General features: G+C 39.5%; 2 protein-coding genes across 5 annotated transcripts in view; one reads left to right on the top strand and one right to left on the bottom strand.

Annotated features, from left to right (window-relative positions):
• LOC135242400 (protein NLRC3-like) overlaps positions 1–25926 on the bottom strand; it is a 1894071-nt gene that overhangs the window by 242541 nt on the left and 1625604 nt on the right. Inside the window, exons 35-37 of the mRNA XM_064313443.1 lie at positions 18349–18459; positions 11695–11764; positions 9858–10182 (exon numbers count right to left, since the gene is read on the bottom strand). Coding sequence (XP_064169513.1) covers positions 9858–10182; positions 11695–11764; positions 18349–18459 — 506 coding nt within the window. The remainder of the gene's footprint in view (positions 1–9857; positions 10183–11694; positions 11765–18348; positions 18460–25926) is intronic.
• The window catches only part of LOC135242408 (NACHT, LRR and PYD domains-containing protein 3-like), a 421399-nt gene that overhangs the window by 212151 nt on the left and 183322 nt on the right, over positions 1–25926 (top strand). The gene's annotated exons all lie outside the window — the stretch shown is intronic.

Below are 25926 nucleotides of genomic sequence, written 5' to 3'. Positions count from 1 at the left end.
CACTAGTTAAAACATCTTGATTAAGAAATCTTTTTTTTTTTAAACCAAATTTTCACTTGCCTTTATTGCACTTTATTATTCTTACTAGAAATTGAAAGTGGGAAAAGATGTGGTCAATCATCTACATTATTAATGACATAATACTTACATGGCCTTCCTGCAGTTCCTGACTACAGGTACCAGTCTCTGATGACCTGCTGCTGATGTGTTGTAGGACATCAAGTCAAATTCATTCAGGATCTCCTCTGACATCAGTAACACAAAAGCCAGAGCTGAACACTGGTCTGGTTCCAGCTTTTTATCAGAAAGTTTTCCTGATCTCAGGGAATTCTGGATTTCCTCCACTAGAGAGTTGTCATTCAGTTCATTGAGACAGTGGAACAGATTGATGGTCCTCTCTGCTGAAGACTCTTCTCTGATCCTGTCCTTAATGTACTGGACTGTTTTTTCAATGCTCTCTGATCTGCTTCCTGTCTCTGTCAATATTCCTCCTAAGAGCGACTGAATGGACTCCAGAGAGAGGCCAAGAAGGAATCGGAGGAAAAGGTCCAGGTGTCCATTCTTACTCTCTAAGGCCTGATCCACTGCACTCCTGTGTAACTCATACAGCTGCACTCTGTCTCTGTGAGGTTTTGATTCTTCTGCTCTGAGTACATTTCTGTTCTCATTTGCACATGAATGAAACACAAACAAGGCAGCCAGATACTCCTGAATGCTCAGATGCACAAAGCAGTAGACCTTCTCCTGATACAACCCACACTCCTCTTTAAAGACCTCTGTGCACACCCCAGAGTACACTGAAGCTTCACTAACATCAATGCCACTCTCTTTCAGGTCCTCTTTATAGAATATCAGATTGCCCTTTTCCAGCTGTAGAAAAGCCAGCTTCCCCAGTTTCAGGATGATTTCTGTATCTGATGCTGACATCTTCTTTGAGTTTTTCACATTGGTGCTATGATACTTCTGATTCTTTACATTTGTCTGAATTAGCTGGAAGTGTGTGTACATTTCAGTCAGAGTTTTGGGCAGATCTCCACTCTTTGCTTTACCCAACATTGTCTCCAGAACAGTAGCAGAAATCCAGCAGAAGACTGGTATGTGACACATGATGTAGAGACTCCTGGATGACTTTATGTGTGAGATAATTCTGCTGGCCTGGTTCTGATCTCTGATTCTCTTCCTGAAGTACTCCTCCTTCTGTGGGTCATTGAACCCTCGTACCTCTGTCACCTGGTGGACGCACTCAGGAGGGATCTGATTGGCTGCTGCTGGTCGGGAGGTGATCCAGAGGAGAGCAGTGGGAAGCAGATTCCCCTTAATGAGGTTGGTCAGCAGCACATCCACTGACAATGACTCTGTTATATCACAGCACTTCTTATTGCTTTGGAAATATAGAGGAAGTCGACACTCATCCAGACCATCAAAGATAAACAAAACTTTGACTTCATCACCTTCAACAGTTTTGATCTCTTTCAGTTGTGGAAAGTAGTGCTGCAGAAGTTGCATCAAACTGAATGCTCCTTCCTTCTTCAAATTCAGATCTCGGAAAGGAAGGGTAAAGATGAAATCAACATCCTGATTGGCTTTTCCTTCTGACCAGTCCAGAATGAACTTCTGCACAGAGAAGGTTTTCCCAATACCAGCGATGCCCTTTGTAAGCACAGTTCTGGGTTTCTTTTGTCCAGGTAAAGGCTTAAAGATGTCATTGCAGAGGATTGCAGTCTCCTGTGCGGTTTGTCTCTTGGATGCTGTCTCAATCTGTCTGACCTCGTGTTCATTATTGACCTCCCCACTTCCCCCCTCTGTGATGTAGAGCTCTGTATAGATCTCATTGAGGAGGGTTGAGTGGTCTTGCTTTGCTAAACCTTCAAATATGCATTCAAACTTCCTCTTCAGATGAGTTTTCAGTGCCTGCTGGGCTCTTTTTATGGATTCATCTGAAAAGAGGAAATATGATAAATAACTGTTTAAAATAAGATTAAAATTTCCCTTTCAATTAACAGATTTTAAGAAGAAACAATCAATAAAAATATTAGTGCACTCAGTGTTCACAGTATCTTACACATACTGTATCATAGTGTTACATACTTCTATCAGTATGTTACACACCTCACATAGTAATACACACCTTTATCACAGTGTGTAACACTGTATTCCATACATTCCATACTCACACAGTATTACATACATTCCATCCTTGAAATTGAATTTCTTGCTGCACGAGCATCAGTGTCACTGTCACTCTCGCTATAATCGTTTTTTATTGAATGAACACAAATGGGGTTTTTTTTCATTATGGTGAAAAGGAGAACGCACTTTTTCGATTCTGAGTTCCCAACCTACTGCCAGTGTCTGATGATGTGTAGCTATCCCTCCAACAAGAGTGACTAGCTACACGGAAGAGGGAAGCTAATTTTTGGAATCATATTAAAGAAAACTGCTGTTATTTTCTGGCAAGTTAACAATTTATATGTTGCTATTTGATTATAGCTGAAGCATTTCTGACATTGAACATGAAAAATGAACTGGAAAAATATGTTTTCTGAAAAATCGCCGGGGTTGACCAGAGTCTTACACAGGTTTTATATTGCAGACTTACAATATGACAAGAGAGTTAGGGATCGGATCCATAAAAATACTTGAATGGCGACTACGCTGACCACTATCCTAAAGTATGGTACCCGATACCAGACCACTATTAGCTGGGACTTTATTTTTCCCAAATAGCGTACGAATGATATCTCAAAACCACAGAGCTAAGCGCTCCTCTAAAGATGGCCAGTCACCCCAAAATACAACGTAGTGTGACATCAAGTACAATTTCTCAATGCAGAATGATGGAAGCTGTCTCTGAGGAAAAAACATAGATAAAAAGTTACAATCTGCTGCCTCCTACTGTCAGAACCCCGCAAGTAGCCTATTTCCCTCTGGCTGGCAGAACCTCTGCCGTAGAGGCAAATGCATCAAATGAAACCCTAAATCACTGTATTGAAAACGCAGGTGCCAGACCAGGTAACATTAAACGTAGGTTAATAAGACATAGGAAAAATGATTTCATGAATCAAAACATAGTTACCCATTCTTACTCTTACAAAAAGCATGAATCCCACCACCCCTACCTAAGGGACAGTGAAGTCAATTAAACTGAAAAAATGCTTTTATGATTAAAAAATTGTTTCTCATCTTGATTATTAACTACTGTATTCAATGAACCCCTAATGGAAAAAAAAACTACATAATGCTAGCCTAAAATGTTTTGAAGTTTTTTTGTTTGTTAATATTTTCTTCTTTCCTCTTTAGCTGTATGTTTGATTTGCATAAGCTTAGGTAAAGAAAAGAAAAAACTGAAAAGCTTCCAGGGGTGTAATACATCTTCAGCCATTATGCTTTATTCAAACTTCCACAAGTTTTATTTTGTAAAGACAAGCTCCTGCACATGAGCTGGGGGAAGTCTGGTTGGGGAGACACAACATCCCTTGCTATGTTGAAAGTTGCTTGAAACACTCGTTGGGGGGCAGGTCAGATATTTTAGAGTCACATGAGCCAGTGCTAGGTGTGTCATTAGCCAACAACCTGTAATGTTTTAACTCTAGTAAGGCCTTGTTGTTTTGCTGCGTACTACCGCTTACAAAACTGTACATTGCAAAACTATTTTCTTGAAGTAAAGTACACAACTGAATCGATTTTAACATTTGTATCTCTAACTTTTAGCGGTTTTGTTATATAGGCTAAGGGAAATTGTATCGAGGCATATTACAGGAACACTGAGAAAAGCGCTAAAATGTGCATGACAAAATGCGAAACAGAGAAAGTAGTTAAAGAAATACAAAGTGCAATATGCACTGTCACTCTCCTCTTATCAATTCCTCAGAGAACGCGCAGCTTTGGTGGTTTGCTGGAACCGCACACACACAAATCGGATATATTACACTCAGTTGTCGTGTAGCTATTCTATTCAGTTTATTCAAAGTCTCAGTTTCAGAGAAAACACAAAAATATATCGATGGCGTTACCTCCATGGAGTTCTAAGCCCATCATTTATATAACTACAGTGTCCGCAATTGTTCATCCCCACCCTAAAGGCTTTATCAACTTCATCACAGTTGCAGTGAATGAATTCTACATGATTGTATGTGTAAAAGTACTTTCAACAGCACTTTATCGGGAAATTCTTCTCAAAGTAAAGGTGATATAGGGGCGATATAGCTCAGGAGGTAAGACCGATTGTCTGGCAGTCGGAGGGTTGCCGGTTCAAACCCCGCCCTGGGCATGTCGAAGTGTCCTTGAGCAAGACACCTAACCCCTAACCTCTAACTGCTCTGGCGAATGAGAGGCATCAATTGTAAAGCGCTTTGGATAAAAGCGCTATATAAATGCAGTCCATTTACCATTTACCATTTAAAGGTCATTCAGTTGTTCAATAGGGTGCACAATAGACAGCGACACCTGGGTCAAAGCACCTGTTGTTGTCTCTTGTCTAGCGGGGGGCTTTGTGAAGAAAATGGCACAGACTGCCTGTATTTCTGTACTGAGTTGATTTTTATTTTATTTTAAATACAGTTATTTAAGCACAAATATTTAGGAAAGTCATGGAAGGAGGATGATATAGGCATTTATTTTATAGGCGCTGGAGTAATTTTAATTATAAAGTCCCCAATACAAGATTGACACGCTCTGGTCTATCTAGTGTTAAAGGAAACTCACACTGCAGTTGTGTGTGTGTCTAACTGAGAAACTTGGTGCTGACTTGTGAGAAAATCACATGATAGAAAATAGACCCGAATCTGAATAATATAGGCCAAATTCGAGAGGAGAAAACATTCGGGGAGAACGCATTATTCGAGTGTTGCCAAATGTGGTATTTGTATTCAGCACCATCCCTAAGTGACGTTGAAAGAGAGTTATTATTGGGGCACGGATGGCAGGAGCATCAGTCTCAAAGACTGCTCAACTGCCTAGTGTTTCAATAGGAACAGTGACCAAAGTGATATCTGCATTTAGATCCATGGGAAAGACATCAGTAAATAGGGTCAGAAATTGTGGTCGAAAGCGCACATTTGATGACTGTGATGATTGTGCATTAGTGCGTAAGGAAAAACAGAAGAGCAACGCTTCCTCAGGTGACTGAGAATGTCAATCCAGGATGTGATCACACTTCCAGCAAGAACAGGTCATCAACAACTACACAGAGAGGGATATTATAGTAGGGCTACAGTGCACAAACCCTAAATGCCCATTTGAGAGTTCTGTGGTGCAAAACCCATTGGCACTGGTCTACAGAGATGCGGAAAAAAGTGATATGGTAAGAAGAGTCATCCTTCACCATATTCTCGACAAGTGGGCGAGTGCATGTGTGGCATACACCAAGAGAACGGTACAGGCCTGAATGCTTGACCCCTACAGTGAGGGGGTCTGGTGGCTCTGTTATGCTGTGGGGGGTTGGTCCACTTGTCCCCTTAAACGGAAGGATCACTGCAAATCAATACAGTTAATTTGAGTGATCACCGTTATCCTACGATGAAACATTTTTATCCTGGTGGGAGTGGTCTCTTCCAGGAGGACAATGCCCCCATCCACAATGACACGAGGGGTCACTGAGTGGTTTGATGCACATGAAAATGATGTGAATCATATGCTATGGCCATTGCAGTCACCAGATCTCAACCCAATTGAACACCCATTGGTGATTTTGGACTGATGTGTCAGACAGCGCTCTCCACCACCATCATCAAAAATGAGGGAATACTTTTGGAAGAATGGTGTTCCATACCTCCAGTAGGCACACTGAAGCTGTTCTGTCGGCTCGTGGCTGCCCACCTAACTAAGAGACTTCATGTTGGTTTTTCCTTTAATTTGTGCCCGCCTGTATATACACACATACAAATATGTGTGTGTATATATATATATATATATATATATATATATATAGTATCTGCTATTGGGGTTGCTTAACTGCTCTGCTACAGGTGAATTAATCTTTTATCATCATATATATATATATATATATATATTGTACGATATGTAGCGTTTGGATTATGGCCTTAGAGAGGGAAACAGTGAATAAGAGTGTGGCCTGGCCTCCCCATCACAAGCATCAAAGCAAATGTGATTGGGGCAATTCAAAATCCACTGATACCCTAATCTAGGTAGACAATCTATGGGTCTCACCTCTGCATAGCTACGTGCCTAACAATTCCCTTTCCCATGTCCCCTTTAAGTTTGAATGCAATCTTCAGATAGGCCAGTCCTTTTTATAAATGAGTCTGACCCCTCTTCCCTTCTCTCCTACACCTTAACTCGGCATCGCCCAATCAGGGCAAACATCCTCAAGCCACGCTGGGTAAGGCATTTAAGACAGCCACAGGAAAAAGTTGTGTTGCATTTTGTTTTGGAGCATTGAAGAAGTGTTTTTCTCTTTTTATTTTTGTGGTGGTTCCTTGGTTGTGTTTTTAGCTGGTTTCCTTTCATCCTGTGGTGCTTAAACTGGAAGTGGGTAACACTTTGGCAAGGTCTGGCTTATCTGTCTCTCTCTCTTTTCTGGTATTTCATAATCAATTGTTTAATGTTTTGTTGTATGTCTTCTATTTTGTAATGTAGAAGTAGTGAGCCTGAATTTAAAGAATGTATGATTTCAATGCATTAATCTATTTGACTGCTTTGTAGTAAATTAAATTATTTAATCTTAAAACCTGATATGATATAGAGCTTGTTTTGACTTGTTGGTTGATTCCACCAGTTTTCTGTAGACTGACCTATCAATGAATTCGGCGATTTAATTTATTAAATTAAATCACATAAAATATATTTTACATGTTGGTTAACGTTACAGTCTCTAAGATTTCTGTTTCGTTATCTCTGGCGGTACCAATGGCGAAAAGCAGTAATTGCAGGTGTGTTTTTGGACCTCACTTCCCATAGATCCAACCGGATCCAACCAGTGTCGCCTGTCTGACGTCAGTCAGTTGGCATCTGGGCCACGCCAAGTATAACACTTACTATTTACTGAATAAAAAATGGTTGTTATAAAAGTAACGTTATGTACACACTCATTCATTGTCTAACATTAGGCTAACTTAAGCTGCCTTTACACTGCTGAGCTGGGTTAAAATGCTGTAGCAGACCTGGGGTAGAATTAGTGATGATCAATTTCCACAGACGTTTTTTATCCACCTTTTTCCCGGTATGAACATCTTTACACTGCAGAGAAGAATTTGCGGGATTCGCTACGGCTCATACAATTATGTATCTTGTGCACACTAAACAGTCTTTCTTGTGAATGATTGTTGTGTGATATTTTTGAAACAACTGCCTTGCAAAATGTTACCCCTGGTGTTTCTGGTTTTGCTAGCTAAACTGTTCGAGAATAAAGCTGAGCTGGGTGTTAAATTAGCAATCAGAACAAGAAGAATAAAACAAAAACAAAGGAGATTTCATCAACAAAAAAAAGGGCATCAAGGCTGAAGGAACATATGACGAAGCCTAATAAAATAATAACAACGCTATTCCATACTGCCGTATTCTTTTATTTAGTTTTCTCCGGTTTGACATCTTTACACTGAAATCAGACCTGGCTCTGCTCCACCTATACCCCTGGTTAATGCTCTGTGTAAAGATGGCTTTATTCCGATCATTATAATATATTGATGAACTTGATGGCAATGTAAATAACGGTAAGGCCAATTCAGATCAATGATTCGCAACGAGACAAAACGGTTTTAGAATGTTGCAGAGAAAATTGCAGCGGTGTGAACTGGTTAGTTGCAGAGCGTCTGAAGCTGTTGCATGGGGTCTCAAAAGACCCACCTTGTCAAATCGCCAAGTGCAGTTAGAACGTTTACCATCAGACGTCTTGGAAGTTTGCAAGTTGCATCTAGTCTCGTAGCGAATCATTGATCTGAACTGACCTTTAATTAGCTACACTGCAACGTTGCAACAAGGTAGCATTGCATTCAAGAGACGTTTTGCGAGGTCGGTACCAGTCGGTAGCTTTAGCTAGCGTTTTTTATAATTGTTAGCTGACATTAAATTGTGTTAATTACATTAGCTAGCTAGCTAACGCAACGTTACCTGATATGAGAGATAGATACTGTGCGCAACGTTGTCTAAACTAATGTTGCCTTTCTTGACATGGTCCAGTAGCTAGCGTTAGCTGTGCAAATAGCTAGGCTATGCAATTTAGTAACGTGACATTGTCATCAAATGTAATACGAAATCTGCATCAACAAATATGCCCTCTCATGTTAAACAAAACATTTTTAGGGTTCCATAACCCCCCCCCCCCTCTGTTATTGTACCGCTAGCAGACCAGAGACTGTAAAAAACAGTACACCGCTCACACGCAAGTGAGTCGAAGAGTGAGCCTGTTGCGTCTACCGTCTACCCTCTCTGGCGGACCAACCACGGATGGGTGATGGAAAACGCGTCAATAACTATGCGCCGCTTGTGATTTTTTCCCGGAAATGTCGCCACAGACACCCAGTTCTTTAATCATAAATTATTATATTAATAATAATATAAATTAATATAATAATAGGCTCAATCACTATTGTGTTACCTAATTTGGCGATAGATAGTGACTTAACAGACATTTATTTTAATGAAAATCTTCGAGATTATTACTTTAAATGAGGGGTTCTAGCACGCAATATCACTCAGTTCAGTATTCAGAGTGCTGAACATTTTAACAAGGGCATTGACTGTTGGAACCGCTGGATTCAGAAAATAAAAACATTCTTAATTAATCCTTACTTGTCCCACAATATATTTCAATGTTTATATACAGTCCACTCCAAAGGTATTGGAACAGCAAGGCCAATTCCTTTGTTTTTGCTATACACTGAAGACAATTGAGTTTGAGGTCAAAAGATGTACATGAGATGACAGATCCGAATTTCAGCTTTTATTTCCTGGTATTTTTATCTAGATTTGTTAAACAACTTAGAACATATCACCTTTTGTATCAGACAACCCAATTTTTAGGTGGCCTAGACACTTTTTCACAGGCCAGCCCAATAATTTATTTCTGCCTACGCCACTGTAGCTTGCTCATGAGTAAATAAAACAGAAATCACTTCAATGGTTATCTATTATTTTTTCTATTATCATATAGGCTGTGTGGCAGAAATACATTTTGATCAGAATGCCAAACCATAATCTGTAGCTTAATTCATCCTGCTTCTGATAATAAAATTATGAACACCAAATATTTATTTTTGCCATTTAGCACGACCAATGCAGATTTTTCCCAGCTGAACTTGTGGATCTCTCACTTGATGTCAGGAGGAGAGGGCAGATATTTTGCTGTTTTCCACACTGCAGACGCAGTACAAATGTGCTTCCCACGACGAAGGAGGATAAAGAGGTCGTCATATTCTCGGTTTGCACATCTGCAGGCGCACAAGTAGGACTCAAACACCCCGTTGCAGGGTCATGCTTTTGCTTTTGGAACGAGCTTCTTTACAGCATGAGACACCCGGAGGCCCTCATAATCTAATACATTTATACTGATTGCTGAGTTTGATTCCTGGATACAAACTCAGGGCAGACTGTCTAATGGGACAATGGTCTAGTTACTGGTATTTGAGCACAAGATTCTGCCTTTAACCCCCCTCAGGGACATTTAATCTTGTTAATTTGCTTGTCATTGTAATCACAGCTTGAGGCAATATTTTAATAAATTTAAATGTAAAATAAATAAATGTTATTTTTTATATAAAGTATGTAATATTGTCAATGTAAAACAGTATTATGAAAGTGTAGATGCTGTAAATCAGAACATTGATGACTGTTAGATTTGCTATCTAAACTCGTTTCAAAATTCTAATTGACACACAGTAGCAATGAAAGAAAGATCTTACTGCGCTCATCTCTTTCCAGTGAATCAGCGAGATCCTTCTGCTTCATGTTCCTCAAGATGTCGAGTGTGATCTTCAGAGACCTCTCACTACCACAGGTCTTCAGCATCTTCTCAACTATGTACATTCTCTCAATGCATTCTGGGTAATCAACTTCATGACTGTCAAACAATTCATTAATAAACTTCATAAACTTATCCAGCCAAGTAGGATCTTTAGGCAGACTCTGATCTTCAAGACAGCATTCAGGGAAATCCTGACTCAGATGGCTCTGGAACAGTTTCAGCTTTTCATCCTTCTTCAGCTTCATCAGAGTGCGCAGGAGAGACTGAAACAAACACATGAAAAGGTGTACTGCATCAGTGTGAAATAAACACATGAAGGGGTGCGCTGTATCAGTGTGAAATAAACACATGAAGAGGTGTGCTGTATCATTGTGAAATAAACAAATGAAGAGGTGTGCTGTACCAGTGTGAAATAAACACATGAAGATGTGTGCTGTACCAGTGTGAAATAAACACATGAAGAGATGTGCTGTATCAGTGGGAAATAAACACATGAAGAGGTGTGCTGTATCAGTGTGAAATAAACACATGAAGAGGTGTGCTGCATCACACTAATAAATGAACACATGACAAATAAAATGGGCCATAATACATGCGAACAGTAACATTGAAGTTTTGCGATGCTACATGTAAGGTTAGAAATGTATTTGCAAATTATCCTGGATAAAGACATGACTCCTTATATTGACCAACTCAGTCATACCTACAGTCTTCTAGGGGAATCCCCCTAGAGTCTGTGAATAGTCATTCAATCGAAAACTCACAAAACCATGCACTGTAGCCCAATAGAGAGGACGTTTGGAATGCTGAAAATGCACTTCAGATGTTTGCATAAGTCAGGTGGAACTTTACAATGCAGCCCTCAGAAGGCCTGCATATACCTTGTGGTGTGTTGTGTGTTGCATAACGTTGCCAAAATCATGGATGTCTCAGACATAAATGAGGACACATTATAGGACTTTAGAAGGCGTGATGCTGAACTGTATGTGCTGATGCATATTAATGAACTGAGATACCCCAGCAGCACGGGCGAGGAGGAATCAGCTGGCAGAAGAGCTGCTTCATCTACAGCCTGTTATGCAGACAGAATGGTTCATTTGATTTAAAAAATCCACAACAATGCCCAGTGAATACTGCATTTATTTCCACATTTTAAATCACCTTTTTATGATTTATTTTCAAATATGTTCTGCCGGATTCACTGAGCATGATGGTCGTTTTTTAGATCTCTGAATTTTAATGGACTCCTGAGGTAAATCAGTTTTTTCTAGGACTTTTAAAATCCACCATTATATTATCAATCCACCAAGGTGCAAGTGCAGGTGGCTTTTATAAGGAATGTGAGATGATATGCTGATTGGTTTATCACATGTTTATGCCCAGGACACACCTATAAATGAAGACAGTAGGATCAGCCCATCAGAACCTTGTGCCTTACATTGCACTCAAATAATCCACTGTTAAACGAGTATAAGTGGGTTTGGACACAACCTAAATGCACTTGTACCATGCACTTTAGACCATGCGCAAAATAGAGCATTTTGTATTGCATTTTTTTAATGTTTAAGTAAAAAGCTGGTTTATTGTGTTCATATGTTATTCCACTTTAGATGGTCATGAATAATATAAAAAAGGTGCAATATGTTATTAATGTTAAGGGCAATGTTAGGCACTTGTAAACATCATCCTTGCACTAAATTATATAGGCATTATATATACTCAAATGGATTTACTGCACAAAGAAAACACATAACCAATTAAAAAAGATCTCATACCTTTTTTGCGGAAGGTAATTTATCTAAACTCTTCTCTTCGAAAGAGCTGGACTTCAGTGACTGCTGGATCCTGTGAACAAAACATGGAGACAGAGCTTTCAGTTAAACTCATCCTCTTACTGCAGCTGCAACTCACAGCACATTGAGACAGAGCTTCCAGTTAAACTCATCCTCTTACTGCAGCTCAAACTCACAGCACATGGAGACAGAGCTTCCAGTTAAACTCATCCTCTTACTGCAGCTCTAACTCACAGCACATGGAGACAGAGCTTCCAGTTAAACTCATCCTCTTACTGCAGCTCTAAATCACAGAACATGGAGACAGAGCTTCCAGTTAAACTCATCCTCTTACTGCAGCTCTAACTCACAGCAAATTGAGACAGAGCTTCCAGTTAAACTCATCCTCTTACAGCAGCTCTATCCAGAAGAATCTGTTTTACAAATGTCTACTGAACCATTTGCATAGTTTCTCATTTGTACACACTTCAGAGTTAGAAATGAATGAGTAGTACGCACAGAATGCGCAAAGCAAGTTCTGTCAGGAAACTCAAAAATCGCAGCTGACCAATCGGTCGGCTCCATTAACCACATACTTGCACGTTCTTTTACATTACATTACAGGCATTTAGCAGACGCTCTTATCCAGAGCAACTTACACAACTTTTTACATAGCACTTTACATTGTATCCATTTATACAGCTGGATATATACTGAAGCAATGCAGGTTAAGTACCTTGCTCAAGGGTACAACGGCAGTGTCCTTACCCGGGAATCGAACCTGCGACCTTTCGGTTACGAGCGCAGTTCCTTACCCACTGCGCCACACTCCGTTCTCACAATCATCCAATTGCATACACACAACACTCTCTTACCCATCCAATCACAGGCACACATCACCAATGGAGCGCCTTTTCAAACCACCAATCAGACCTCTCAGTGCTGCTGCTTGCCTGCGCTGCTTTTGCCTGCTCCACTGCTGCTGCTCAGAACTGCACTCACCTTCCACCACCCCAGCACCACCTACTGTTTGGATCTGCTTCTAGATACTGGGGGGTTTTCAGGTATTCTTCCTGTTTAGTAGGGGAGATGTATAGTACTCCCTGTTAGATAGGGTACCTAAAGCAGATCCATTCACCACCAAACCAAAAATATGTATTTACATATCCATGTAAATAGTTTAATACATACGGAGCCCCTAAAGGGACATGGGTGAGAAAAAAAATGTTAAAATAAAAATGATATATACAGTACTGTGCAAAAGTTTTAGGCAGTTGTGAAAAAATGCTGTAAAGTAAGAATGCTTTCGAAAATATAAGTGTTAATAGTTTATTTTTATCAATTAGCAAAATGCAAAGTGAATGAACAGAAGAAAAATCTCAATCAAATCAATATTGGCTGTGACGAACCTTCGCCTTCAAAACAGCATCAATTCTTCTAGGTACACTTGCACACAGTTTTTGAAGGAACTCGGCAGGTAGGTTGTTCCAAACATCTTGGAGAACTAACCACAGTTTTTCTGTGGATTTAGGCAGCCTCAAATGCTCCTGTCTCTTTATGTAATCCCAGACAGACTCGATGATGTTGAGATCAGGGCTCTGTGGGGGCCACACCATCACTTCCAGGACTCCTTGGTCTTCTTTACGCTGAAGATAGTTCTTAATGACTTGGCTGTATGTTTGGGGTCGTTGTCCTGCTGCAGAATAAATTTGGGGCCAATCAGATGCCTCCCTGATGGTATTGAATGATGGATACGTATCTGCCTGTACTTCTCAGCATTGAGGAGACCATTCATTCTGACCAAATCCCCAACTCCATTTGCAGAAATGCAGCCCCAAACTCCAAACTTGCAAGGAACCACCACCATGCTTCACTGTTGCCTGCAGACACCCATTCTTGTACTGCTCTCCAGCCCTTCAGCGAACAAACTGCCTTCTGCTACAGCCAAATATTTCTAATTTTGACTTGTCAGTCCAGAGCACCTGCTGCCATTTTTCTGCACCCCAGTTCCTGTATTTTTGTGCATAGTTGAGTTGCTTAGCCTTGTTTCCACGTCGGAGGTATGGCTTTTTGGCCGCAATTCTTCCATGAAGACCACTTCTGACCAGACTTCTCTGGACAGTAGATGGGTGTACCTGGGTCCCACTGGTTTCTGCCAATTCTGAGCTGATGGCACTGCTGGACATCTTCCGATTGCAAAGGGAAGTAAGCATGATGTGTTTTTCATCTGCTGTTTTCCTTGGCTGACCACTGCGTCTACGGTCCTCAACGTTGCCCGTTTCTTTGTGCTTCTTCAAAAGAGCTTGGACAGCACATCTGGAAACCCCTGTCTGCCTTCAAATTTCTGCCTGGGAGAGACCTTGCTGATGCAGTATAACTACCTTGTGTCTTGTTGCTGTGCTCAGTCTTGCCATGGTGTATGACTTTTGACATTAAACTGTCTTCAGCAACCTCACCTTGGTAGCAGAGTTTGGCTGTTCCTCACCCAGTTTTAACCCTCCTACACAGCTGTTTCTGTTTCAGTTAATGATTGTGTTTCAACCTACATATTAAATTGATGATCATTAGCTCCTGTTTGGTATAACTGGTTAATCATACACCTGACTATATTCCTACAAAATCCCAGACTTTGTGCAAGTGTACCTAGAAGAATTGATGCTGATTTGAAGGCAAAGGGTGGTCACACCAAATATTGATTTGATTTAGATTGATTTTTTTTTTCTGTTCACTCTGCATTTTGATGATAAAAATAAACTCTTAACATTTCTATTTTTGAAAGCATTCTTACTTTACAGCATTTTTTCACACCTGCCTAAAACTTTTGCACAGTACTGTATATATGTATATAAATAACAATACATACAATAACAATACATTCGGGCCATTGTCACGGTGTCATAATGTCCTGGGGAACTGTAAACATGGAGGAGCAGCTGCTTGTGTTTTACATATAGGCTACACTCCATTCCTCTGCCACACACATAATAAATACTTAGATAATATGCATTTATATTGGTTAGCGAGGGCTAGTTAGACCATTCTGAATATGTATAGCCTTGTGACACTCAGTAAGTCTTCTATCACACACAGTACATAAATATGTGTATGTGTTACATAGTGAGAGGGACAGCTGGCTAGACTATTGTGAATACTCTACTCTCAGTCATTCCTCTAGCTAACACATACACAGCATTTACTTACTGCTGAGTGTGACAGAGGAATGACTGAGTGTAGACTATACGCATTTACAATAGTTTAGCTAAGATTTTCATATTTTAAATCAAGTTCACAGCAAAACATAAGCAGCTGCTCCTCCATGTTTATAGATTCCCAGGACATTATGACACTGTGACTTTTTTTTTTTTTTAATTTATTTTTTGCGAGAGAACCCAAAAGTTTTTGCAAAATCTCACAATAACTTTGCAAGGGGTACGTGATACGTGACTTGTCCTAACTGAAATTCATAAAATGTGGTTGCAGTTCATCAGTTAATCCTTGTTGATTAATTTGCATGAAATATGAAGCTGCTCCTGTTTGGATAGTGTTAACAGCTAGAATATAGGAGTGAGGGGTAGAGAGAGTAACTCTGGCACTGTGGGAATGGATCCACGGTCACTTATACCTGCAGAAACTCAACAAGAAAAAACACCATCTAAACAGCTGTGAGCCAATATGGTATAGCACACCTCCCACTGAACACGCCATAATGCACCACCTACATCGGTATATGACATAATACACCCACCTACATCGGAATATGACATAATACACCCACCTACACCTGAAGTTAGAAATATTACATGTACATGTGTTTGTGTGTGTGTGTCTATGTGTGTGTCTGTATTTTCTTTCTCTCTGTCTTAAACATTTCTAGAAGTCCAAACTGGTGAGCTTGGATTTCCTCTTTATCCTCCCCCCTGCCATCCTGCCAGGGAGAAACCGGCTATGATGCCATGCGGCCCAGGACTCTGAAAGCAACCGATCGATAAAAACCAAACTATTATATCTGATATAAAGCTTGTTTATGTAACACTGAAGACTAAGAGGTCACCGTGTGCTTATTCAGTATTCATGCTATATAACTGGACACAGCCAATCATTTACTTTGTTCGATTTTACTAGATGCTTATGTATTAGCCATGCACCAATAAGAAATAGAACTGTACACGTTATTGTAAAACACGTTTTGCTAAAGAGGGACTGCCCCAGTTCTCTTCAGTTCGAGCGCGTCCATATTGTTGTGTGTAAGTGCCAAACTCATTCTGCAGAAATAAATAGCGTTTCTTAGATGGATATACCTTGTTGTACTTGGTTATTCTAAGGGGAGAATTTCCTCTTCGCAGCAACACACACCTACACTTGAATGTGGCACAATATACCCATCTACACCTGATAATGACATAATACACCAACTGACACATGAATATGACATAATACACTCACCTTCACCGGAATTTGGCATTATACACCCACCATCACCCAAATATGACATAAAACATCCACCAACACCTGAATATAGCATAATATATCCTCCTACACCTGAATATGATAAAATGCACCATGAACACCTGAATTGGAAATAATATACCCACCTACATCTGAATGTGACATAATACACCTACCTACACCTGAATATGATATAACACACCCACCTACACTTGAATGTGAAACAATATACCCATCTACACCTGATAATGACATAAAACAACCACCAACACCTGAATATAACAACACACCATAAACACCTGAATGGGACATTATATACCTACATACATTTGAATGTGACATACACTCATCCACAACTGAATATGATATAATAAACCATCAACTCCTGAATATGACATAATACACCCACCTACACTTGAATGTGACAGAATACACTCACCTACACTTGAATGACACAATACAACCACCTACACCTGAACATGATATAGACCATCAGCCCCTGAATATGACATAATACACCCACCTGCACTTGAATGTGACAATATACCAATCTACAACTGATAATGACATAATACACCCATCAACACCTGAATGTGACATAAAATACCCACCTACACCTGCATATAGTATAATATACAATCAACACCTGAACTTGACATGAAATACCCACCTACACCTGAATATGACATTCTACACTATCAAAACCTGATTATGACATAATACACCCACCGACATCAGAATGCGACATAATACACACAAAAACACCTGCCAATAGTATAATATAGCACCCACATCTGAATGTGAAATGATACACGCACTGTTATGTCCCAAAAGCCAACCAGAGTTCCAATAACTGGGGACAACAACGGACAGTAACATAACAAATGCCACAAACAAAACAAGGAGTCAAAATCTCTGTACAATAACAACAATATAAGATTTATTTCAAATAGGACAAAAAACAGAACATATTACCATGTGTAGGCTAACAGGATGATTCAGGCAGAAAACAGACCAGAGCTAGGCTACTCTTCATCTAAAAGAAAGCACCGTTCTAAACCTCAGTCAGGGCAAAGTAAAAGGAAACGTCTTCCTGCTCTGGCCTAACCATCTAAAAACGTGTTAAAATAAACTGCCTAAACACCTGCAAGCTACTACGGAAAAGTACCAAAACAAACAGACAACAAAATGTGGTAGCAGCAAATTATAACACAAAAGTAAAGGGAGTGTTAGAAAGCAGTCTGAGTCAAAAAAAAAATCTCTGTATATTATTTATATTTAAAAAAAAAAAAAAATTCCCCAACTGAGGTGTCTTCAGACTTTATCCCCTTGGCTTTTAAGTTGACACAGGTGCGCATCGTCAGGCAATCAAGCCCTCATCAGCTCCACCTACAGGATTTATACATGCACACAGACTCACAGAGCAAGGGAACGTAACACCCACCTACACCTGAATGTGGCATAATACACACATCTACACCTGAATGAGGCATAATACACACATCTACACCTGAAAGTGACATAATACACCCACGTACACCTGCATATAGTATACCATACTATCTACACAAGCAAATGACAATACACCCATTGATACCTGAATATGACATAATACCGACCTACACCTGAATGTGGCATAACACCCACCTACACCTGAATATGACATCATACACCCACTTACACTTGAATGAGACATGGAGCTCCCAACCTACACCAGAAATTAGCCAGTCAGATTTATGTCTAATTAAACAGTAGTGTCAACATGAACCTGTTCATGAACCTGAAAATGGCATAATACACCTACCTACACCTGCATATAATGTAATAATCTGAATGTGACACAATACACCCACCTACACCTCAGTATTGCACAATACACCGATCTACACTTGAAAATTACATAATACGCCCATCAACACCTGATTTTGAAATAATACACCAACCTACACCTGAATGTGACATAATATGCCAATCTATACCTGAATATAACATAATTCATCTGCATATAATATAATAATGTATATCTGATTGTGACACAGTACACCCAACTAGACCTGAATGTGACATAATACAGCCACCTACACCTGAATATGACATCACACACCCACTTACACTTGAATGAGACATGGAGCTCCCAACCTACACCAGAAATTAGCCAGTCAGATTTATGTCTAATTAAACAGTAGTGTTAAGATGAACCTGTTCATTTACCTTGAATCACTTGGATGCTCTTCTCTGAAGTCGATCAGCTTCCCCATTGATGCTTCACTCTTCATAGACATACAACTGGGTACTGGTGACCCTGCTCTTTCTACCTGGACCCTGTGAACAAAACATGGAGACAGAGATTCCAGTTAAACTCATCCTCTTACTGCAGCTCTAACTCACAGCACATGGAGACAGAGCTTCCAGTTAAACTCATCCTCTTACTGCAGCTCTAACTCACAGCACACGGAGACAGAGCTTCCAGTTAAACTCATTCTCTTACTGCAGCTCTAACTCACAGCACATGGAGAGAGAGCTTCCAGTTAAACTCATCCTCTTACTGCACCTCTAACTCACAGCGCATGGAGACAGAGCTTCCAGTTAAACTCATCCTCTTACTGCAGCTCTAACTCACAGCACATGGAGACAGAGCTTCCAGTTAAACTCATCCTCTTACTGTAGCTCTAACTCATATCACATTAAGTATCTGATTCATGCATTCATACCTCTTTCTCTCAGTGCTGAGAGATCTTTCTTTGGTCTCTGGCTCCCCTGAGACACTCATTTTAGAAACAGCGCCCCCTATCTCAGGAGACTGGAACACATCAGACCAGTTTAAACCACATGTGGATTCTATCCCAAACTAACCAACCTGTCAAGACAAAAAATGAAAACACACTGAACACACATAGACTAATACACACAGAGACACACATATACAACACACCACAATGTTGACAGGAAGAAATCCAGAATTTAAATAGGCCATAAACATGTTCTGTACAGCCACCTTAAAAGTTTTTGGCACCCTTGATAATGATGAACAACTGTATTACAAAAATGTCATTGGTAAACTATATATTGATTGTACAACTTGATAAATATTTTTTATTAACAATTCAATAGAATCGACCAAAATCACACATTTTTCAGTTTATACATTTACTTCCAGAAAATAAGTGTCACAATTATTGCCCCCCCCCCCCATATTCCATACTTTGTTCACCCCCCCCCCCCCCTTTGCAAGGATAATGGCACTGAGTCTCTCTGAATAATGTCTTCTAAGACCGGAGAACACATTGGGAGGGATCTTAGACCATTCCTCCATCTAGATCCTTAATATCTTTTGATCTTTGCTAAAGAACTGTCCTGTTCAATTAAAACTGCAGGTTTCCAATAGAGTTTAAGTCTGGAGACTGTACCCATTGCAAAATGCGGCTTCTGTGGTTAATTAATGATCTATTTGTGAATAGTATTGTGTGCTTGAGGTCACTGTCCTGCTGTAAGATCCACTAGAGGCTTTCAGTCTGCTGGCAGAGGCAACCCGGTTTCTGGCTAAAATGTCCTGGTACCTGGGTAGAGTTCATGATGCTGTTGTTCTTAACAAGGGCCCCAGGACCAGTGGGAGCAGAACAGCCCCATAACATTAAAGATCCATCACTGTATTTACCAGTATATATGAGGCCTGCTTCTGTACACACCTCCCTAAATCAACACCAAACCCATATCCTTTGTATTATATACCGGCCACTTTATTAGGTATACCTGCTCATTAATGCAAATAGCCTACTCCACCAAACAGCAAATCATGTGGCTGCAACTCAATATATAAAGTATGCAGACATAGTGAAGATGTTTAGTTTTTTGTTTGAGCAAATATTGTAATGGTCAAGATGTGACTGACCATTACAATATGACTGACCATTAGACTGTTGCATGATTGTTGGTGCCAGACGTGGGGATGCCAGACAGCTGCCCTCCTGGGATCTTCATGCAATACAGTCTCTAGAGGTTACAGAGAATGGTGCAATGAACAATGCAGTATAATGGGTAAGGAACTAGTCTTATAGCCTAAAGATCACAGGTTTGATTCTCGGGTGGAAAACTGCCATTGCATCCTTGAGCAAGGGACTTAACCAGCATTGCTTCAGTATACATCTGGCTGTATAAATGGATGCAATGTAAATGCTATGTAAAAGTTGTGTAAGTCACTCTGGATAAGAGTAGGCAGACTAGTTCAAGCTAACAGAAAGGCCACAAATGCTGAAATAACAGCTATGCTTGGCCAAAAAGCTCGAATGTCATCTCTCCAGACCATAGTAGATGAGACAAAAGAGACAATTTAGATTCTTGAAACTGTCGATAACTCCCAGTAAAACCATTTTTCCTGAAACCATTCCAAATAGCCTTTTGGCATGGAGGTAGCATCTACTTTTGGAGCATCTAATGTAGCAATTAATTGTAGATTTGGAAACTTGGTGACCCCCGATCCAACCAAGTTCTGTAATTCTCCAACTGTGGCCACTGGATTGTTATTTTCTCCCTGAACCATCTACCTCACTGAGCATGGGGCCAAGATACAATAGCACCCTCTACTGGGCAGGTTTAACACTATTCCAGGGGTTATAAAATAATAAATATTTGGTCTCACAGTAGTAAGTCGTGTATTTCTCTTTTAATTTTTGACCCATTTCCTTATTTTTGAAGGTCAACAACCATTTTTTTCTTCATTTGTGAGTTTGTTGCTTTTGATGAAAAATGGATTTTGTAAGCGTGTTGCCTCAGTTTTATACTCCAGTGAAGCAGCAAGCCATGGTAGAGCACAACACAGTTCCTTGGGCCTGAGATCAGCTTAATGTCTTATATACATGCTGGCGTATATCAGCTTCATCTCATATGTACATACTGGTGTAAAGTTCATTCTGTTAGATTTTATTTTTAATAATTGTGACCCCAATAAAGTCAGCATCTGAGATGCATGTATTTTGCTTGTAGGCGTATACGACATGCTAGTGACAATTTATAGCCGACTGATATCCCTGTTATTGCATTTCATGTTAAATTTTAAAACATTTGGCAACGTTAACTACCCATGCTTCCAGTCAGTGTTTCGACCGCACATTTACCCATAAACAACCCCCCTAACATACACGAACATGATCGTGAGAAATTTTGGAAAACAACCAAAAACGACCCAAATCAATAATTCATGAAAGTAGATCATTATTTCTTCTTAAGTAGCCTGATTTTATCTCATAAAAGTCATTTTATCATGTGTTCTTCGTTTCTAAGTAGTTGTAATTCGATTCGAAATCGCTGCAGTACAATTTATGTTGTATTTTAATTTCAACTTCAATCCAACTCAGGCAAAACGTAAATTCGGTGTGACGTGTGGCTTTAAAATCAGACGCTTTCGTGATTTTAAGTAGACCTGCATGCACAGCTACATGCTGCCACCTTGTGGTTCATACAAGAAACGGCGTCTTAATGCAACTATAACCGCAGTTCTTATCAGTTCTTGCTCCTATTACAGTTTTTCTCAAATGATTACACACTAAAACTGGAACTATGCACGCGATGGTGAAAACTTGAAGCCTATGTGTCAACAACAAAGACTATTTCTGCAAAACTCTAAGCACAATTCCTTTGTTTTCACTCAAATAGCAATTCTAAATTACATTTGTGCACAACTCTACACACAAAATTTCATCATTTAGCACAATTTTCATAATCAAGCCTTGTTTGTTCACATGGAAAACACTGGCCTTTAAATGCCAAACTCTAAGTACCAATTGGTCTCACTCACGCCACACCTGCTCAAACTCAATTGGCTAAACTTTTCAATTATCTGTCAGAGCATAAAAGAGACCTCAGGTGACCTCTATTGTGTTGGAAAACAATGGAGCAACACGCAGCACAGAGAGGTAGAGGTAGAGGTAGAGGTAGAGGTAGAGGTAGAGGTAGAGGTAGAGGTAGAGGTAGAGGTAGAGGTAGAGGTAGAGGTAGAGGTAGAGGTAGAGGTAGAGGTAGAGGTAGAGGAGGAGGAGGTGTACGTGTACGAGGTGGACGAGGTGGACGAAGAAGAGGGAGACAAGCTAATATTTCAAATGAAATACGTGCAACTTTGGTTGATCACGTATTCGTTTTTTTTTTACAGCAGGCCTACAAACTCCAATTTTTATTTTTGCAGTCTGCTGAACAAAGATTTATTTTACAGTAACAAATAAAGATTTGCTTTGTTACCTTTTTGAATTTGTTCATTGATTTCATATATGATAACAGATCATTACATCCGTTGTCCAGACTGACACAGTCTAAGCATGTTCTAGTTTTTAGAAGACACAAATGTTATCTATTTTGGCAAAACTCATAATTGCACTGATAAGGAAAATGAAAAAACACTTCTAACAATGTTTGGTATGACTCATGATGGAACCTGGGTAGTGAGTGCAGCCCAACTGGACCTCATTGGCAGGACAATACAGTAAATGTGCATTGTATCATACACAATAACAACAACACTCAAAGTGATAACAGTTCACACACTTTGCTGTACTGTACTGAATTTGAATTAGGTTTACCTAGCAAATGCACTATTACAGTTTTTCTCAAATGTTTACACACTAAAACTGGAACTATGCACACAATGGTGAAAACTTGAAGCTCATGTGTCAACAACAAAGACTATTTCTGCAAAAATCTAAGCACAATTCCTTTGTTTTTACTCAAATAGCAATTCTGAATCACATTTTTGCACAACTCTACACATAAAATCTCATCATTTAGCACAATTTTCATAATCAAGCCTTGTTTGTTCACATGGAAAACACTGGCCTTCAAATGCCAAACTCTAAGTACCAATTGGTCTCACTCACGCCACACCTGCTCAAACTCAATTGGCTAAACTTTTCAATTATATGTCAGAGCATAAAAGAGACCTCCGGCGACCTCTATTGTGTTGGAAAACAATGGAGCAACACGCAACACAGAGGAGGTAGAGGTAGAGGTAGAGGTAGAGGTAGAGGTAGAGGTAGAGGTAGAGGTAGAGGAGGAGGAGGTGTACGAGGTGGACGAGGTGGACGAGGTGGACGAACAGAGGGAGACGAGCTAATATTTCAAATGAAATACGTGCAACTTTGGTTGATCATTTCTTTTTTGTTTTTTTTTACAGCAGGCCTACAAACTACGATTTTTATTTTTGCAGTCTGCTGAACAAAGATTTATTTTACAGTAACAAATAAAGATTTGCTTTGTTACCTTTTTGAATTTGTTCATTGATTTCATATATGATAACAGATCATTACATCCATTGTCCAGACTGACACAGTCTAAGCATGTTCTAGTTTTGAGAAGACACAAATGTTATCTATTTTGGCAAAACTCATAATTGCACTGATAGGGAAAATGAAAAAACACACAATTTTCAGTATGACTCATGATGGAAACTGGGTTGTGAGTGCAGCCCAACTGGACCTCACTGGCAGGACAATACAATAAATGTGCATTGTATCATACACAATGACAACAACACTCAAAGTGATAACAGCTCACACACTTTGCAGTACTGTACTGAATATGAATTAGGTTTACCTAGCAAATTCACTATTTATATGATGATATATTTACTGTATTGTATCATGGCAACAGTCTTTATATTTACTGTAAAATTGCAGCCTGTTTTTGGACCCCTTGAAAAGAAAACTAAAACTTCAAAAAAGGAGAAAAAATAAGCAATTTTTAAACTTGAATATGTAACATGACCTCATGAGGTCAGAACATATATGCCGTATTTTGATGGTTGTGTTTTTAAATGTATCGCACCAGTGTGAAATCAATGCTCAATAAGACCTATTCATATGAGGCCTGTGTGAATCATTTTGATGGAAAAAGTCAGTTTTGAGAAGAGAGAACATGGTTTTGAATGCATGAATGCATTTTGCAAGAGATTTGTGTAGTTTTGGCAAAAGGTTAACTGTTGCTGTGCTTTGTGTGTAGAGTTTTGAGAAATTGAGCTGTAGTTTCAGAAAACGTGTTTAAGCAATTGAGAAAAACTGTAACTACCGACCACCGACTTTAACATGGCAGACATCAAGTTAATGTGTCTTAATCCAAACTGAGAATACAGAGCAAAAATAACATTTTGACTTCACAATCAGCGCAGTTAAAATGTTCGGTCTGTTTTTGTTACAGTAGCAGATGTCATCATGTAGCCGACGACAGGCCTGTGACTTCCGTCATATCCAAATAGGTGAAATTCTCATGAAATACCAAATAAATGCTAAAATATACGTTAAACTTTTTAAAAGTCATTTGTAAGGGTATTTTTTGTTTTTGGTCCCAAATCGGGAATTTGAAAAAAACATATTACTCCTCGTCTACTCCTCGGGCGCCATTTTATTACCTGTCTTATTTCACTAAATTAAGCGTCATTGCGATCATAGTTGCAGATTCCTATTCCTCCAAACACCCCTTCTCATCTAGCTTCCATTCTCCCCATCCCACGCCAAAACAGACTACTTACTCCGTTCTTTTATCCAGTTTTATTCCGTTTTTACTGCATCATCTTTGTCCTCCGTCTTCAAAATGACGTTTGAGTTTGAAACAGTTTCACTTTCTCTTTTGACCCTTTTTTATTTTATTTTTTTACTTTTTCACTGGTTCAAGCAAGTCTTTTTATTTTTATTGGTTGCATTCATTTATTGTAGTCAATTAGTTACCCAGAAACAATTCTACAATTCCGTTTGGGACTTGAATTGTTCCAATATATTGGTGCCATCTGTAGGCTAAACCCGCAAATAAGACTGTTCGAGTGTAGCGAACATCCGCGTCACTGTAAGAAATGTTCTTTTTTCAAGATGCACAATATGATGATGAATAGAAAATAAAAATAATAAACCATCTGTCCCTCAGTGTCCCTGACACAATCACACAATGTTTTTGGCGAGTAGTTTCTGTTATCACGAACGAGGCTATTTGTTATGTCCATTCTCCAGTCTATTTTTGTTTGTAAATTTAGGTGTAAGGTTTGTTATTATGTACGTTTTGATATGTGGATCTCCAATCGTCGACTGTTAGTTTTCTTTTTAAGTCAATTTGTAAGGTTACTTGTCATTTGTTGTTTGTATGTTTTTCATCTGTGTCTGTCATTAAAAAATAGGATAAAAACAGGAGCTGATTTTCCATGGAGCTTGCACTTTCCACATTCAAAAAAGGGGGGGGGGGGGGGGTTCATGTCCTCTCTGCATGGAGCTGCACCCGTATTCGTGCTGGTTTCCTCTGGGTACTCTGGTTTCCTCCCACATCTAAGACATGTATGTCAGGTTCTTCAGTAAACTCAAGTTATGCCTTGGCGGGGGCATGCCCCATACCTATACAGCACCGAGAGTTTGACACTTTTCAGGGTTCCCCACAGAAATAACCACAACAGCCACAGACACTCAGCCCTTAAAAACAGTAAATTCTGTACATTCTGACCCCATTTCAACAGACAGATTTCATAAACAACTTCACATGTCCACACAATAAAGCCCCAAACTAAGGGGATTTTGCGTTTTCTCCTTCTTCTTATTCTTCTTCTTCTTCTTCTCATTCTCTTTCTTCTTCTTCTTCTTCTTATTTTTCCTGCCGCCTATCCCACAAACAAAATGTCTCCCCATTGGACATTTTACCGACACCAGCCAAATCTTCATCTACACGACCCACTCAAAAACTTGCATACACACGCAAAATACCCATACCTTTTTATTCTGAAACATTTCCAGTTTAAGCAACTAGTCTGCCTGTGGCCTAGTTGGCAAGGTTACA

The sequence above is a fragment of the Anguilla rostrata genome, chromosome 16, assembly GCF_018555375.3.
Source record: "Anguilla rostrata isolate EN2019 chromosome 16, ASM1855537v3, whole genome shotgun sequence".
NCBI lineage: Eukaryota > Metazoa > Chordata > Actinopteri > Anguilliformes > Anguillidae > Anguilla > Anguilla rostrata.
The sequence above is the reverse complement of the archived record's forward strand: the minus strand, read 5'-3'. Positions and strand labels throughout refer to the sequence as shown.